Below are 14,629 nucleotides of genomic sequence, written 5' to 3'. Positions count from 1 at the left end.
CCTACTAAGGTGTGAGACCCAGAGATTCCTTTTAAGAGAAAAATAGGATAATCAGTGATTAGCTCACATATGTACACCGACAAATAACTGATATAAAGAGGCTTCTATTAAGTCAATAGAAAATCCTCTCATGATTCCCAATTACATGCAGTTTCACAGTACAAGTAGGATAGTCACTCAATTCAAATCCAAGTTAACTGTCAAATTTCAAATTACTGTGATCCAGAGATGACTATTCAACATATTGTAGTCACTATATGCTGAATGAACCAATTTTGGAAAGGAAAATCAGCCCTGTACTATTTTTAAAAGAGCCTAAAACCAAAAGCAAACTAACAAAACCAATTAAAGTATCAACCCCACTTATGGTGGGGTTCCTGAGGGACTAAACTCATGGGAACTTCACCACTGAGCTATGTCCCCAGCCCTTTTTTCTATTTTTTATTCTGAAGCATGTGTGAGACTTGTTGCCAAGGTTGACCTTGTCTCATCAAACATCATCATGATGCAATCTTCCTGCCTCAGTCTCCCAAACTGTTGGAATTACAGGCATGTGCTATGGTACCCTACCTGAAATATTTTTAATGTTGAGAACTGATGTAATATGTGCTAGTGATGTAGTGATGATTAGAGTCAAAGATGTACCCATTTTCAAGGTCTAAGTGCATAGAATTTTTTTTTTTTTTTTTGGTACCAGGGATTGAACTCAGGGGCTCTCCACCACTGAGCCACATCCCCAACCCTATTTTGTATTTTATTTAGAGACAGGGTCTTAATAGCTTAGCGCCTCACTGTTACTAAGGTTGGCTTTGAACTTGAGATCCTCCTGCCTCAGCCTCTCAAGCAGCTGGGATTATACGTGTTTTTTTTTGGTAGTACTGGAGATTGAATCCAGAGGAGCTTTACCGTTGAGTTACTTCCAGAACTTTTCATTTTTAAGACAGGGTCTAAGTTGCCCAAGCTTGTCAAGAATTTGTGATCCTCCTATCTTTGTCCCCCATGTTGCTAGGATTATAGCACAGTGCACCACTGTGCCTGGCTTCCAGTGTTTTCTTGTTCTCACAATTATACCAGATGGTTTTAATATCAGCAGTAATAACACCTAACACACTGTATGATGCCTACCATATGAGAAACTTTTTAAGTGAACAAAAAATTGATTCACATAAGGATACACAGATGCATCTGTGTCGGGAGCCATTCTCACACGTGACTGGGTGACTCCCGGTTAGGGTCTGAGGCGCTCTGGCTTTGTCGGAGCTTTCCCGGCCCTCTCCTGTTGAGAGAACCTGTCCGTGTGGGGGTGTAACTGACCACTGACCCCGGAGGCCCAATCACTGACCCTGACCTTGGAGTGCGGCCCCCCCTTCAACCTTCATTGGATGGAATTCTCCCCTGAATTTCTTGCTCCCCAATAAAAGGCTACTCCCTGGCGTGCTCTCTCTCTCCTGCTAGCCCTGAGTAATCCTTGCTGCCCTGCCGGGCAGTTAGAGGAGGGAACCAGAGAGGGGAGCCGTCTCGGACCTGGTCATAGAAAAAGGTAACTGAGTCTGTGTGTTTATTTCGATCTCGCTAGCTAACTTTTATGCCAAGAACCTCATTAATGAAACCATTGCGCTGGCCGCATGGTAGACATCTGTCATGAGCACACAGATCAGTGCATCCACAGGAAAGCCTAGCTCTTCCCATGCTCTCAGGAAGGAAGGCAGAAAAACATATTTTCACTTGGGCACTTCTTTATTTTTTTAGAATTCATTTGAAATGATCTCATGTATTTCCTTGTCTCATCAAACATCATCAACTAGCAAAAACTCACCCTAGAGAAGATATAACAACCAAGGAAACCATTAGTAAAACAAATAAAAGGACTCTAATCAAAACATGCCTATTGTCTCTTCCAAGGTTACACAGGAAATCATACATTTGAAGGAGGAACAGTTGTAATGAGAAAGAACAAGAAATCTAGGAGGAAGAAGTCATTATGGTGTAAATGAGAAGTTCAGGAGCTGGTTGAATGGTAGAAATAAGCCAGCTTAAGAAAAACAACCTGAGATGACTGAGCCAAGGCCTTTTCCCAGTATGCTACATATAAGTATGCAAACACAAATAAAACAAAAAACAAGTCATAGCAGGGATAGTGGTGCACACCTGTGGTTCCAGCTATCCAGGAGGATGAGGCAAGAAGATCAGTTATTTGAGCCTAAGAGTTTGGGACCAGCCTGGGAAACATAGCAAGACCCCATCTCAAAAATAAACCAATAAACAAATGGGGGAAGAGAAGAAATTATAGTCTATATTATCTTCTGAATTAGCACTTTAATTTTTTGGGGTTATATAATATGAAACAAAATAAGTAGTTATTAATTTTCCTCTTTCCAAAATTCTTGAGTCATTTTCACTATGAGGGCCTAAACTGATAGTTGGAATGTAGGGAAGGCCTCAAATCTTACCAGAAAAAAAGTTTTTTTTTGAGGTCAATAAACTGCTGTCTTTTAAGTATAGTATTGTAAAAGGAAGTTATTTGGAAAAGTTACTGAAGAAAGAAATAATTCATGTGAGACAAACAGTTCCTAAAATAAAAATCTAAGTACAATACAAACCAAAATTTAAAAGACTTCTTAAGTAAAAAGTCACAAAGTGCTCTTATGTCAAAGAATAACAAATATGACTAATAAAACTGCACAAATCTGATTTACCCAATAATAAAAGGGTGGTTCAACTTGAGAAAAATAAATTTAATACACTACATTAACAAAATGTGCGCACACATACATACACACACACACACACACAAACAGAATTAATAAAGGAGGAAAACGTACAATTATTTCAATACAGAAAAAGCATTTGACAAATCCAATACCTTTTCATGATAGAAGACTCAGAAAAACCAGGAATTGCAGGGAATTTACCTGATATGATAAGGAGTATTTATGAAAAACCCATAGCCAACATCAGACTTAATGGTGAGTGAAAGCGTTTACCCTTAAGTTCATGATTGAAACAAGAATAACACTTTCACTACTTGTGTTTAAAAAGGACTGAAAATTCTACCTGGAAATATCAGGCATGAAACGGAAATGAAAAAAACTCAAGTTGGAAAGGAAGAGGTCAAACTAATTCCATTTGTAAGTGACCTGTTCTCATACGCAGGAAACAATAAAGAATACAATCTCGACTCCCTGAAAACCCACAACAAACTACTATAGCTAAAAATGAATGTTGCAGAACTGCAGGGTACAAGAGCAACATGCAAGTATCAGTAGTGTTCCTATATTCCACCAATGAACACTCCAACAAACAAACAAAATTCTACTTGCAGTAACATTCAAAAACTAACAAACTCTGGAATAAATTTAACTTAGGCTAGAAAGTGAAAGACTTGTACACTGAAGAAACTGATATCTAAATACATGGAAAGAAATGTTGTATTCATAAATGGAAGATTAAATATTAAGATGGCAATACTGTCCAAAATGATTCACAGATTTAATACAATCCCCATCAAAATTTGAGATATGGCTTATGATTGCAAATCAAGCAAGGTTAAGTCACCATGAGGCCTAAATGACTTTGTCTTCTTGGAGATTCTTCACATCTCCTCTCCAATTTAATTCAATAGCAGATGTAATACTGGAGATAAGGTCATGCATGGATTCTGTATTACAGTCTAGAACTAATGCTGTTAAAATACATTTAGATAGGAAGAATCCAGTGGAGAAAGGTGGGTAGGGAAAGTTTTGAAGCTCTATTGTGAATTACAAAGTGAAGGCAATGTATTTTATTTACGTATTTATTTATTTTATTTGCGATTTTTAGATATGTAGACAGTAGAGTGTATTTTGACGTATCATACATACTTGGAGTATAACTTCCTATTCTTGTGATTGTATGTGATATGGCATTACACTGGTCATGTATTCATGTATGCACATAGGCAAGTTATGTCTGATTCATTCTACTGTCTTTCCCATTCCCACCCTCCCTCCCTTCCCTTCATTCCCCTTTGAAGTAAAGGTAAAGTTGATTTTAGAAAAATTATTCTACATAGAATTTTTCTGGTCATAACCTGTTCAAAATATAACTGCTTCTACCTTGTTTTAATCTGGGCTGGGAGAGAAGTGGGTTGACAGGGTTAAGACAAACGAAAACCATAGTTCGTTGCAGGTATTCTGGTGCTGTTTCCATGAGCTTCACCTCTGGTTTTCTTACTTTTAGTAACCCAAATGAAGAATTTAAAGCTCTTTTATAAAATATTTTGGAAACAAAGAACATTTCATTGACAGTGATTCTAATATTCAGGTAATCAAACCTGATTTTTGCAGATGAATACTTGAACAAAACTCAACATGTTTCTGAAACAGATTGGTATGGAACAAGAATTAGTAGTTTATTTTCAATCCTTGAGTCATTCAACTGGATCAGTTAGAATTTTCCAGGGTAATAATGGCCTGTTAATATTGCCTGGAATAAATAAATGAGTTCAACATTAAAAAAAAAAATTGAGATAAACATTTGCATAAACAGAAAAGCTGTTCTCAAATTTATACGGAGTCACAAGCTTCAAAGAACCAAAACAATCTTAAAAAAAGAACAAAATTGGAGAACTCATAATTCCCAATTTGAATCAAAACTGAGTGTGGTATTGGCAAAAGAGAAGCATAAAGACCAATTTCAGAGTTCACAGATAAACCAAACATCTATGGTCAATTGATTTTTGACAATAAGGTACTAAAGCCATTCAGTGGGCAGAAGAATAATTTTTAATAAATGGTGCTGGACAATTGGATATCCACATACGAAAGAATGAGTGTGAACGCCCACCTCACAACATACATGAAGAATAACTCAAAATGGATTAAGACTTACACCGAAGAGCCAGAACTGTGAGATGTTTAGAAAACAGGGAAATATCTTGATAACCTTGGATTGACAGTATATATTTTTTAAAGATAAGACAACAAAAACATAAGTAATAATAAAACCTGGACACATGCCTATAGTCCATACGACTACAGTCCCAGTACTGGGGAGGCCAAGGCAAGAGGATAGATTGCTTGGGTCTAGGAGTTCGAGACTACCAGCCTGGGCAACATAGTGAGACTTTGTCTCAAAAAACAAAAAAACAAACAAACAAACAAATGCCATAAATTTGATTCTGGTATTGGAGGGGAAAAAATAGATCAATAAAAAATAGTTAAACAAACTTTATCAAAATTATAAACTTTTGTGCATCAAGGGACACTATCAAGAAAGTGAGGCAATCTGCAGAATGGGGAAAATACTTGAAAATCTTCTACCCAATATAGAGTCTGGTATTCACCAAGTTCAATGGCATTACTTTTTAGGGGATGCAAATCAAAATCACAATTATCACTTCACACCCACCAAGATGGCTATAACCAAAAAATAACCAGAAATAAATGGTAAGAACCACCACATATTCCTGGCTAAGTGAAAGAAGCCAGACAAGAGGATAAACTCTATAATTCCATTTATATGAAATCTCTAGAACAAGCAAATCCCTGGAGACAGGAAGCAGATTAGTGGTTGCCAGGCAACAGGGGCAAAGGGCTGGGTAGGTGGAATGGAGTTACTTAATGAGTTCAGGGTGTTCTGGGGTGATGAAGAACTGGGACTAGATAGAAATAGTGGCTGCTCAACATTGTGAATGAACTAAATGCTACTGATTTTTATGTTTAAATGGTTAATTTTATGTTGTGTGAAATTCACTTTGTGAGACAAATGTTTGCTTCCAACATTCCCCAAACACAACTAAAAGATGGATAAGTTATAAACTGAGAAATCTAAGGGAAATAAATACCAACAAATCAAGAATGAAACAAAGAATGCCTACAACTCAGTAAGAAGCACTCAAACGAAACCACTATTAAATAGAAGAAGGGATGTAACACATTTTCAGTGAAGAGGAAAAATATCTGAAGATATATATGTTCAACCTCAATAGTCATCAGATCCATCCTTCAAAGTGACAGGATACCATATCACAAGCATTCAACTAACAAGAGTTTAAAATTTGGTAGCGTAAGCACTGAAGCAAAGATGGATCCACAGGATTTTGATCTCATTGCTAGTGGGAACATAAGTTGGCACAACTGCTCTGGAAAAATCAAACATTCACACAACATGCAATTTTGAAATTTCACTAAGTTACAAGGTGGCTTGTATACCACTGGAGACATTGAGCATGTTCACAGGAGAGCTATTATGATAGGGAAAGCCTACAAACAACTCATGGAAAAGATTAAGTAGGCTGAGATTCAGCTGCACAAAGAGCACTTCTCAGTAGTCAAATGGATAACTGCACGTACAACAACAGGGATGAGTTCCAGTTGTGTACATAGTTCTTACTACATAACACCAAGTGAAACACTCAAAAGATTACAGTTTCTTCTTGTCAAAGTTAAAAAATGTAAACCTACATACATAATTTAGCATTAGATATATGAACTAAAACTATCTAAAAAGAAAATTCAAGGAAAAATGACAGGAGATTCGGGGCCCATGGTTCCCTGGGTGGGAGGAGGCAGTGAGATGGGGCAGAGAAGGATCACATCAGCAGATGTGAACTACTGGGATGGTTATCTCCTCTCTCTCTCTCTCTTTTGTACTGAGGATTTAACCCATGGGTGATTTACCACCAAGCTACATCCCCTTTTATAAAATTTTGAGACGGGTCTGGATGAGTTGCCAAGGCCTAGAACTTGCTGGGATTACAGATGTGTGCCACAGCACCTAGCCGATTTTTGTTTTCTTGTTGGGTGATGGAATTAGGATCATGGGTGTCAACTACTCTGTCTCTGAACAGAGAATGGAGAGATGGAGATAGTCAAATGAGCCAAGACCACACGTGGACAAATGATGAGACTAACTTATCTTTTATGATAAATGACTAGTCCAATTCTATGTACTTGAGGTCCAAAAGAAAAGGCTATTTTTTTTTTTTTAAAGAGCGAGAGAGAGAGGGAGAGAGAGAGAGAGAGAGAATTTTTTTAATATTTATTTTTTAGTACTTGGCGGACACAACATCTTTGTTTGTACGTGGTGCTGAGGATTGAACCCGGGCCGCACGCATGCAAGGCGAGCGCGATACCACTTGAGTCACATCCCCAGCCCAAGAAAAGGCTATTTTAAGAGACGAGTAAAAGAGATAAATTACTTATTAAAACATTTAAAATACAGAAATGCATTTGTAAACCACAATAGATCGCTAAACAGGATACAACAAATTTTAATTCTTTAGGGACACCCAGAACTATACCTTTACCAGAATATTAAAATAAAAAGTTCAAGTTGGCTCACCTCTTCTTGAATATACTGTAATAGGAAGGGAGATGCTCTTAAATTATCCACAGGAATATTAAAGAAACCCTGAATTTCCTTCTGGTGTAAATCCATAGTAATGAGGTGGGTTAGACCTTCAAAAATAAAGCAGATACAAGCACATAAATAGTTGTAAAACTAGCTGCACCACATAAAATTAGTATCATGTAAAATAAAATATTATATATAGTAAGTTACCATGAAAAAATTACTCTCCTATCAAAAAACCCCAGCATCAATATGGTTCAGATTTTTTGATACTATGAGATGCATGATTTTTAAATAAATTTAAAGTACAAAACAGTAAAGATAATAGTAATAGAGAAATGAATCTAAAAATTCTATGAGAGTGGTTCTATCTATCTCCTTGAATTTTCCTTAATAAGCATAACAAAGCCTACAGAGAAACTATACCAAGCAGGAAATGGAGCAAATGAAAAACCTTCACTATATCTTTAAAGAATATCTGAAATGATGATCAGCAAAGTATAGGGAAAATTCAATATGAAAAAATTTAAAAAGCAGTACTTGCCCAGAAGAGCAAAAAAAAAAAAAAAAAGAGCCTGGTGATTCCTCCGGTGGAAGGTTGGAAGGAAAGGGTAAAAGGGTGGACCCAAAAGACCAGTGAGGAGCCCCTGCTCCTCTTTTCAGTGCCTGTTACAGTGTTTTCAAGGGGAGATGCTGCCGAGGTCCCTGGGGTTTGTTTCACTTTTGCCTTCTTTGGAATGGGTACACTAAAAAATATATTCTATGGTAAGCATCTGTGTTAAAATGCAGCGATATGGTGATTTTTAAATTCCTTTCTCTTTGTGCAAATGCTCTGTGATATGTAGCTTATAATCATATACTCACAAGCACACACATGGACATATAGGAGAGTGTTTGCACATGTACAAACACACACAATGGAAACTATGTAGAATATTTAGAAACAAGTGGACATATTTAGGATGCTACCTAAGAATGCATAACACAAAAAAAATACACACTGTTTGCAAAATATGCCTGTCCTGGAAAGGGAAAAGGCTAAAATACAAATAGTTGCTGTGTTAAGAGAAACAGCAGGGTTCAGAACGACTGTCATCCTTCAAAACAAGTTTAATGTCATTTCAATATAAATTTGAACAAAGTTTTTAGGAAAAAATGAAAACAAAAGTTTTTCTCATTACCTCCATGTTTTAGGGAGTCGTAAACAGAATTCTCTGCAGAATTTCTCATTATTAATCCCCTTTTTGTGATTTTAGTTACCCATGGTCCAAAAAGATTATATGGAAAATTCCACAAGTAAGCAATTCATAAATTTTAAATTGCACATTGTTCTGAATAACACTATGAATAACCTGCTTTGTCCTATTTAGGAGGTACATCATCCCATTATCTAGTGCATCTATGCTATATAAGTTATCCACCTGAAGTCACTTAGTAGCCATCTCAGTTGTGAGATCTGCTGCCCCAGTACTGCAGTGCGCCTACAGAGTTTACTAGCACTCACTGTTTTAGGTATCACTGGGGGTCATGGCACATCTCTCTTGTGGAGATGGACTGCACAAACTAGTGGGGTTTAAAAGCAGCATCACTGTTTTTCCTCGGTTCAGCATTCTCATTTGCTTAAGAGAATGCTTTGAAATGATTCCTGTAAAAATAAACTCCCAAGCTCCCAGTCAGTTAGTTGTCAAGGATCTGCCTTTCTTACCAGCTTTGCACATCATGGAGGCCAATAATTTAGAGACAATGGAGCCTCTTTTCCTCATCTTGCACTGTTTGCTGTAAGGAAAGTAGGGGATCACGCCGATGATGCTCTTGGCACAAGAGGTCTTACATGCGTATACCATAATCAGGAGCTCCATGATGGTGGTGTTCACATCCCTGTAACCCAGGCACAGAAAATCCCATTGAGGGGTGTGAGATTTAAGATTTCCCTCCTGATCTGGGGATGTAGCTCACTAGTAGAGCATGCTTAACATGCTTGAGGCCCTGGGTTCCATCCCCAACACCAAAATAATAACAGTAACATTATTATCTCCCTGTTCTAAGACTTGAGGTGTAAAACACAGAAACCAGTGATGTCTTCTCTTCTCATATCTCCATGAGCTCTCCACACATTTCCTCTCAACTGATGACTCTAGTTTCTTCCCCCCCCCGAGACCAGCGTTGTTTAGAAGGCAAGAGGCAATAGGGATTAGAGTTAATTTTGGAGTATTTCTGGTGTGCAAAGTTCCTCTCTGATTAATGGCACAACACAGGCCAACTTGCATGGTGCAGATGCACCTGGTGGTAGGCTCCCATGGAAGCTGTCTTCTCACAGAGTACTGGTCTCAGAGATAACTCCAAAGTTACACACTACTCCCCACCCACTCCTGGCTCCTGGAAGATCTTGCTCCAGCAATCCTCCCTCCCTGCTTGCACCATCATCTGTCACACTCCCCTGGCTCATATTCATCAGCTTGTAAATATTCAGGTCCTTCTTCCATTAAAAACTACAATTCATAACCAGCTTCTCTGAAGCCCCAACTCTTTGCTCCACTTTGCAATACATCTTAGGAGAGTTGTCTACCCCATTAGGTGACCATGGCCTGCCCCTCCTGGAATATCCCTGAAGTCCATGCTCCATGCAGAGAAACTTGTCCTTAAAGTGAAGTTAGACTGTGCAGGCCTCTGCTCAAGACCATGAGATAGCCTCCTCTTCTGCCCATGGCCAAAGCCCAAGGTCTCACAGTGGCTCCCATGCTCCTTTATTATGATCAGCCCCTGTCCTTCCCCTGGCTCCATGCCCCCTTCTCAGCCCAGTCACACTCTATTCTGGTCAGTCCTCCTACTGCTGCTCATTGCCACAAAACACCTGGTTCTAGATGGTTCTATCAGACTCACTCCCACCCCTTGTGCAGTTTTTGTTCCAACATTACCTTCATGACAAGACTTACCCTGTCTGCCCTTCTACCCTCTCATTACCATCCCTTCTGATTCCTTGCTATACCAGTTTTTTTTTTTTTTTTTTTTTTTTAGTTGTACACAATACCTTTATTTTGTTTATTTGTTTTTATGTGGTACTGAGGATCAAACCCAGGGCCTCACACATGCTAGGCGAGTGCTCTACCGCTGAGCCACAACCCCAGCCCTATACCAGTTTGTTTTTTCCATAGTGCTTATCACTTTCAATATACTGGATAACTTATTTATCAAGTTCTCTTTATGTCTCCCACCACTAGAATATTAACCCCACAAGACAAGGATCTTTACCTGAATCAATCATTAAGGCACATCACACACCAGTAACGAGAACTCACACATCACAGACATTCAACAAATACTGGTTAATGAGTGAATGGAAACACAGAACATTTGGATAAGTAGGTTTCTGTTATCATTGAATAACAAGTCTGACAACTGGTGAATTAAAACATATTTTCACAGAAGCATTCTATGTGGGAAGATGAGTAGAGGAACTGACAGTGAGTACAAAGTCACTCTAAGATCCAGAACCAGAAGCAACAAGGAACAGGGCTTCCACCACTCAACTCAAATGATGAAACTTGCTTGAATCACAGGAAAACTTCAGTTAATGGACTTTTCTTCATCTAAAATCTGTCTCACACTTCTAGTAACTGCCACTGGAGTCTGTACTAAAAGTAAGGGGCTGGGGCTGCAACTCAGGGGTACAGTGCTCTCCTACAATGAATGAGGCTCTGGGCTCACCCCAAGACTCTAAAAAATCAATCAATAGATAAATGAGGTGGAGGCTATATCTGCACCAGCAAATCTCCATGTGATTTCAGAAAGAAGACAATGGCATCCAGGCTTGTCATAACCTGGATGAGACTGAGGACCTGACTTAACACAAACTGTGGCACTCAGGGGACAATGTAAAGCAGAGGTACAAAGAAGATTTGGGGGATACTCAGTGGTCTTGACTAGGGGAAAAAGAAGCTGACAAAAGACAAGGACAGATGATGACAGTGTTGAAATAAACAAAAATATGCAAAGGAAGAGAAATGGAAGTACTTGAAAATGGGAAGGATTAACAGTCACCCTTCCTGAATTCTAATTCAACTGGAACTTCAGCTCCCATGACTCTCCTGGACAATCCACACAGCCTCCAGTATTTATCCAACTGACCCAAATTGTCTCTGAGGAGACAGAGGGCTGCAGACACTCAGGAGCCAGAGTAGCCTGAGCCGTCTATGCCTGCACCTTCCCTCCCTGATGCTGCAGTGGGGTACAGGACAGGCGGGTCCTCCACTAGCACTCTGGCACAGGACAGGCCTGGAAAGAGGAGAGTGGCACAGGATACCAAGACTTGGTGCCTTCATGCCCAGCTCTGCTGGGGACCATGAAGGTCTAAGCAGAAGAGGAAGCAAGGGCACCTGATTAAGGCCAGCCACAGCCACTTTCTCACTTTCTTATAGCACATACACTCTCCCTGGGTTGGGATGCAATGACATTTCCTTGCCATTCCTCTTTCTGGGACAGATAAGAGTTTTGTGACACCATCCTGAGGAAGCAAAATCAAGACAAAGACAGTAAAAGTTTAGGTGAAAGTTATGTGTGTTCCAAAACGAAATTCCTGGGAAATTTGGCTTTTCTTCCTTTTCTTTGCTGCTTATCATATTTAGTTTATGTGTGTGTGTATGTATGTATGTATGTATATATCTATATCTATTACTAAATTTGGTAGGCAGCAATTTTCAGACTCTCAGTTAAAAAATGATGCAGTCTCCAAACTGATTTCTAGATGTTAAGAATGTTCTGAGGCCTTGGTTCTTGCATTAAAAAAGCAGGAATTCATAGAAAAGTGGTTAGAAGTTAGGGCTTCCAAACCATATGAGCAGGGAAAGGGAAGAAGACAAAGGCTCTTAAAGGAAAAGACCAAACAGGCCCTCTGGAGAACAGATAGGAGAAAGGGTACAGTTTTGTGATAATTAGGTGGCTTCTTACATTGGTAAGATTTCTTTTTTTTTCTTTCTTTCTTTCTTTTTTTTTTTTAGAGAGAGAGAGAGAGAGAGAATTTTATTATTTATTTATTTTTTAGTTTTTGGCGGACACAACATCTTTGTTTGTATGCGGTGCTAAGGATCGAACTCGGGCCGCACACATGCCAGGCGAGCGCGCTACCGCATGAGCCACATCCCAGCCCCATGGTAAGATTTCTTGACTAGTCTTAGGACAGAAGTCAATCTCCCTGGTTGGAAAATTTAACTCTAGGAAGAATTATGACACCTGAAATCTTTTGTGAAGTTTTGCTCTTATGCAGATAAAGAGAGTTCTGAGAAGGCCCTCATCCTTCATCTATTGTTTCTCAGAAGTCCTCAGATCAAAATAATCCCTATGTCATTATGGGATACCTTGTGTCCCTTATAGAAAGAGAACAGGGTAGGATGAAGATGGCATGATCTGGGTGGATGAACCTGCCACTTTCTGGCCACCTGTAGCCCCTCTGCCTGGCCAAAGCTGGGATACTTGGGGCCCCTGCTCCTTATCAGAGTTTGGAACGAATAACCTGGAGCTATCACACCTCTCCCCTCTCACCCAGGGCAGTGTGGTTGCTACAGGCCACCCCAGGGGGACCTTATTCTAGGGGAACTGAGCTGGAATGGGGAGTTACTGTTGAACTGGGAAGCCCAGGATTGGAGGAATGGCCAGGCCATTTTTTAAAAAAGCAAAAAACAATCATTCTGAGTGGAAAATTTCCATTCATGGAGGTGTCTGGGAACCTCTGGGGAAAAATGCACAGTAGACAAATGCACATTTGACCTGGATCAGCTGAGAATGCAAGCACAAGCACAGGGCTCCACGTGATCACCCTGTCTTCCACAGTGGTTCTTCATTCAAAGTGGCACAGAAAACCTCACTGAATTCTCTACACTCAGCTTATACATCTGTAACTCCACAATTTCTAGAACACATGTATTGGCGTCCAATGTGGGCCAAGAGGCCACATTTAAATTATCTACAATAAAATCTTTATGAATCCCACATAAGAAAATCCCCCTTCCCTAACCTGTTTTGCATTTTTGGATTAGTGGGAGTAGAAATGCTTCCCTGCAAGCCTTACATAATCTCAATTATTGACTAGAATAACTTCATGCATTCTGTTATCATTACGAACCTCTACTCTAACACTTGCTTATTTACTCCCATCAAAAACGGAGAAAAGGCGGCATTCAGTGGTATGCTCCTGTAGTCTCAGTTACTCAGGAGGCTAAGGCAGAAGGACCACTTGAGCACAGGAGTTTGAGGTCACTTTTATCCACATGGCAAAGCCCTGTCTCTTAAAAAGCATACATGTGCATACATGCACGCGCGCGCACACACACACACACACACAAAAAAAACCAAAAAACAACACACATAAAAGTCAGCAATTATGATAGAAAAAATAGCAAAGTAAGATCCACCAATTTTAAGACTATCTGAACTTATCCTTTCCTGTCAACTCTTACTGTTTTAAACACTCGTGCCCAAACAGAAACCAGAAGGCATCAGCACCACTTCTGGAGAACTACTCACTTTGAGACAGTCTGGATGATGAAAACGTCTTTCCCCCTCACAGACTCTTGAATCTGTACTCTGGTTTCTGGAAGGAAGAGGAAAAAGAGGAGGAGAAGGCACAGAGTTTATATTTTCAAAAATATACAAAGTGTCTGCTTCATACCCCAGTGTTGTTATCTATCAAAATTGGAACTATTTACAAAGACTCACTAGGCATTAGATGCTCCTAGAAATAATAAACAGAATGCTATCAATTGTGCTTTTTAACAGGCTCAGCTACATGACAGCCTTAAATGGGAATTACCTTTCTGACCTGAAACAAGTACATCTAGGCTTCTCAGCCTTTACATGTGAGCAGTAAGAGCGGTGCTAGGCTGAGCTTAGGACCTGTACAGGAAATGACACATTCATTCTTTTGACCTGGATCAGCTGAGAACGCAAGCACAAGATATTGTATGCTATGACAGCAAAGAGAAATGAGATCTGATATCCCTACTTTCAAAACACTTGTAATTAACTACAAGGGAACAATTGGATAAATCTCTACAAGACAAATTCTTCATCAGTCAATGTCACAGGAAGAAAAAAAAAACACGAGGAAACCATTTGAGATTAGAAGAGACTGAAGATATGTAAAACACACATCACTTGAATTAAGAGTCCTGGTCTGTGGGGGGTATGACAGCTGTTGGGATGGTGGTATAGCTCAGTGGTAGAGCACATGCTAGCAGATATGAGACCCTGAGCTCCATCCCCAGCACCAGGTTCTTTAGGAAAACTATGGAAATCTGAATATAGA

General features: G+C 39.4%; 1 protein-coding gene across 8 annotated transcripts in view; it reads right to left on the bottom strand.

Moving 5' to 3' along the window:
- The window catches only part of Prpsap2 (phosphoribosyl pyrophosphate synthetase associated protein 2), a 37,577-nt gene that overhangs the window by 14,688 nt on the left and 8,260 nt on the right, over positions 1–14,629 (bottom strand). For all 8 annotated transcript variants that reach the window (XM_076870515.1, XM_076870518.1, XM_076870519.1 and 5 more), the window contains 3 exons: positions 13,849–13,915; positions 9,038–9,210; positions 7,324–7,439 (listed from right to left, as the gene is read on the bottom strand). In XM_076870515.1, coding sequence (XP_076726630.1) covers positions 7,324–7,439; positions 9,038–9,210; positions 13,849–13,915 — 356 coding nt within the window. The remainder of the gene's footprint in view (positions 1–7,323; positions 7,440–9,037; positions 9,211–13,848; positions 13,916–14,629) is intronic.

This window comes from Callospermophilus lateralis, chromosome 11 (genome assembly GCF_048772815.1).
Source record: "Callospermophilus lateralis isolate mCalLat2 chromosome 11, mCalLat2.hap1, whole genome shotgun sequence".
NCBI lineage: Eukaryota > Metazoa > Chordata > Mammalia > Rodentia > Sciuridae > Callospermophilus > Callospermophilus lateralis.
This window is presented reverse-complemented; position numbering and strand designations above follow the sequence as displayed.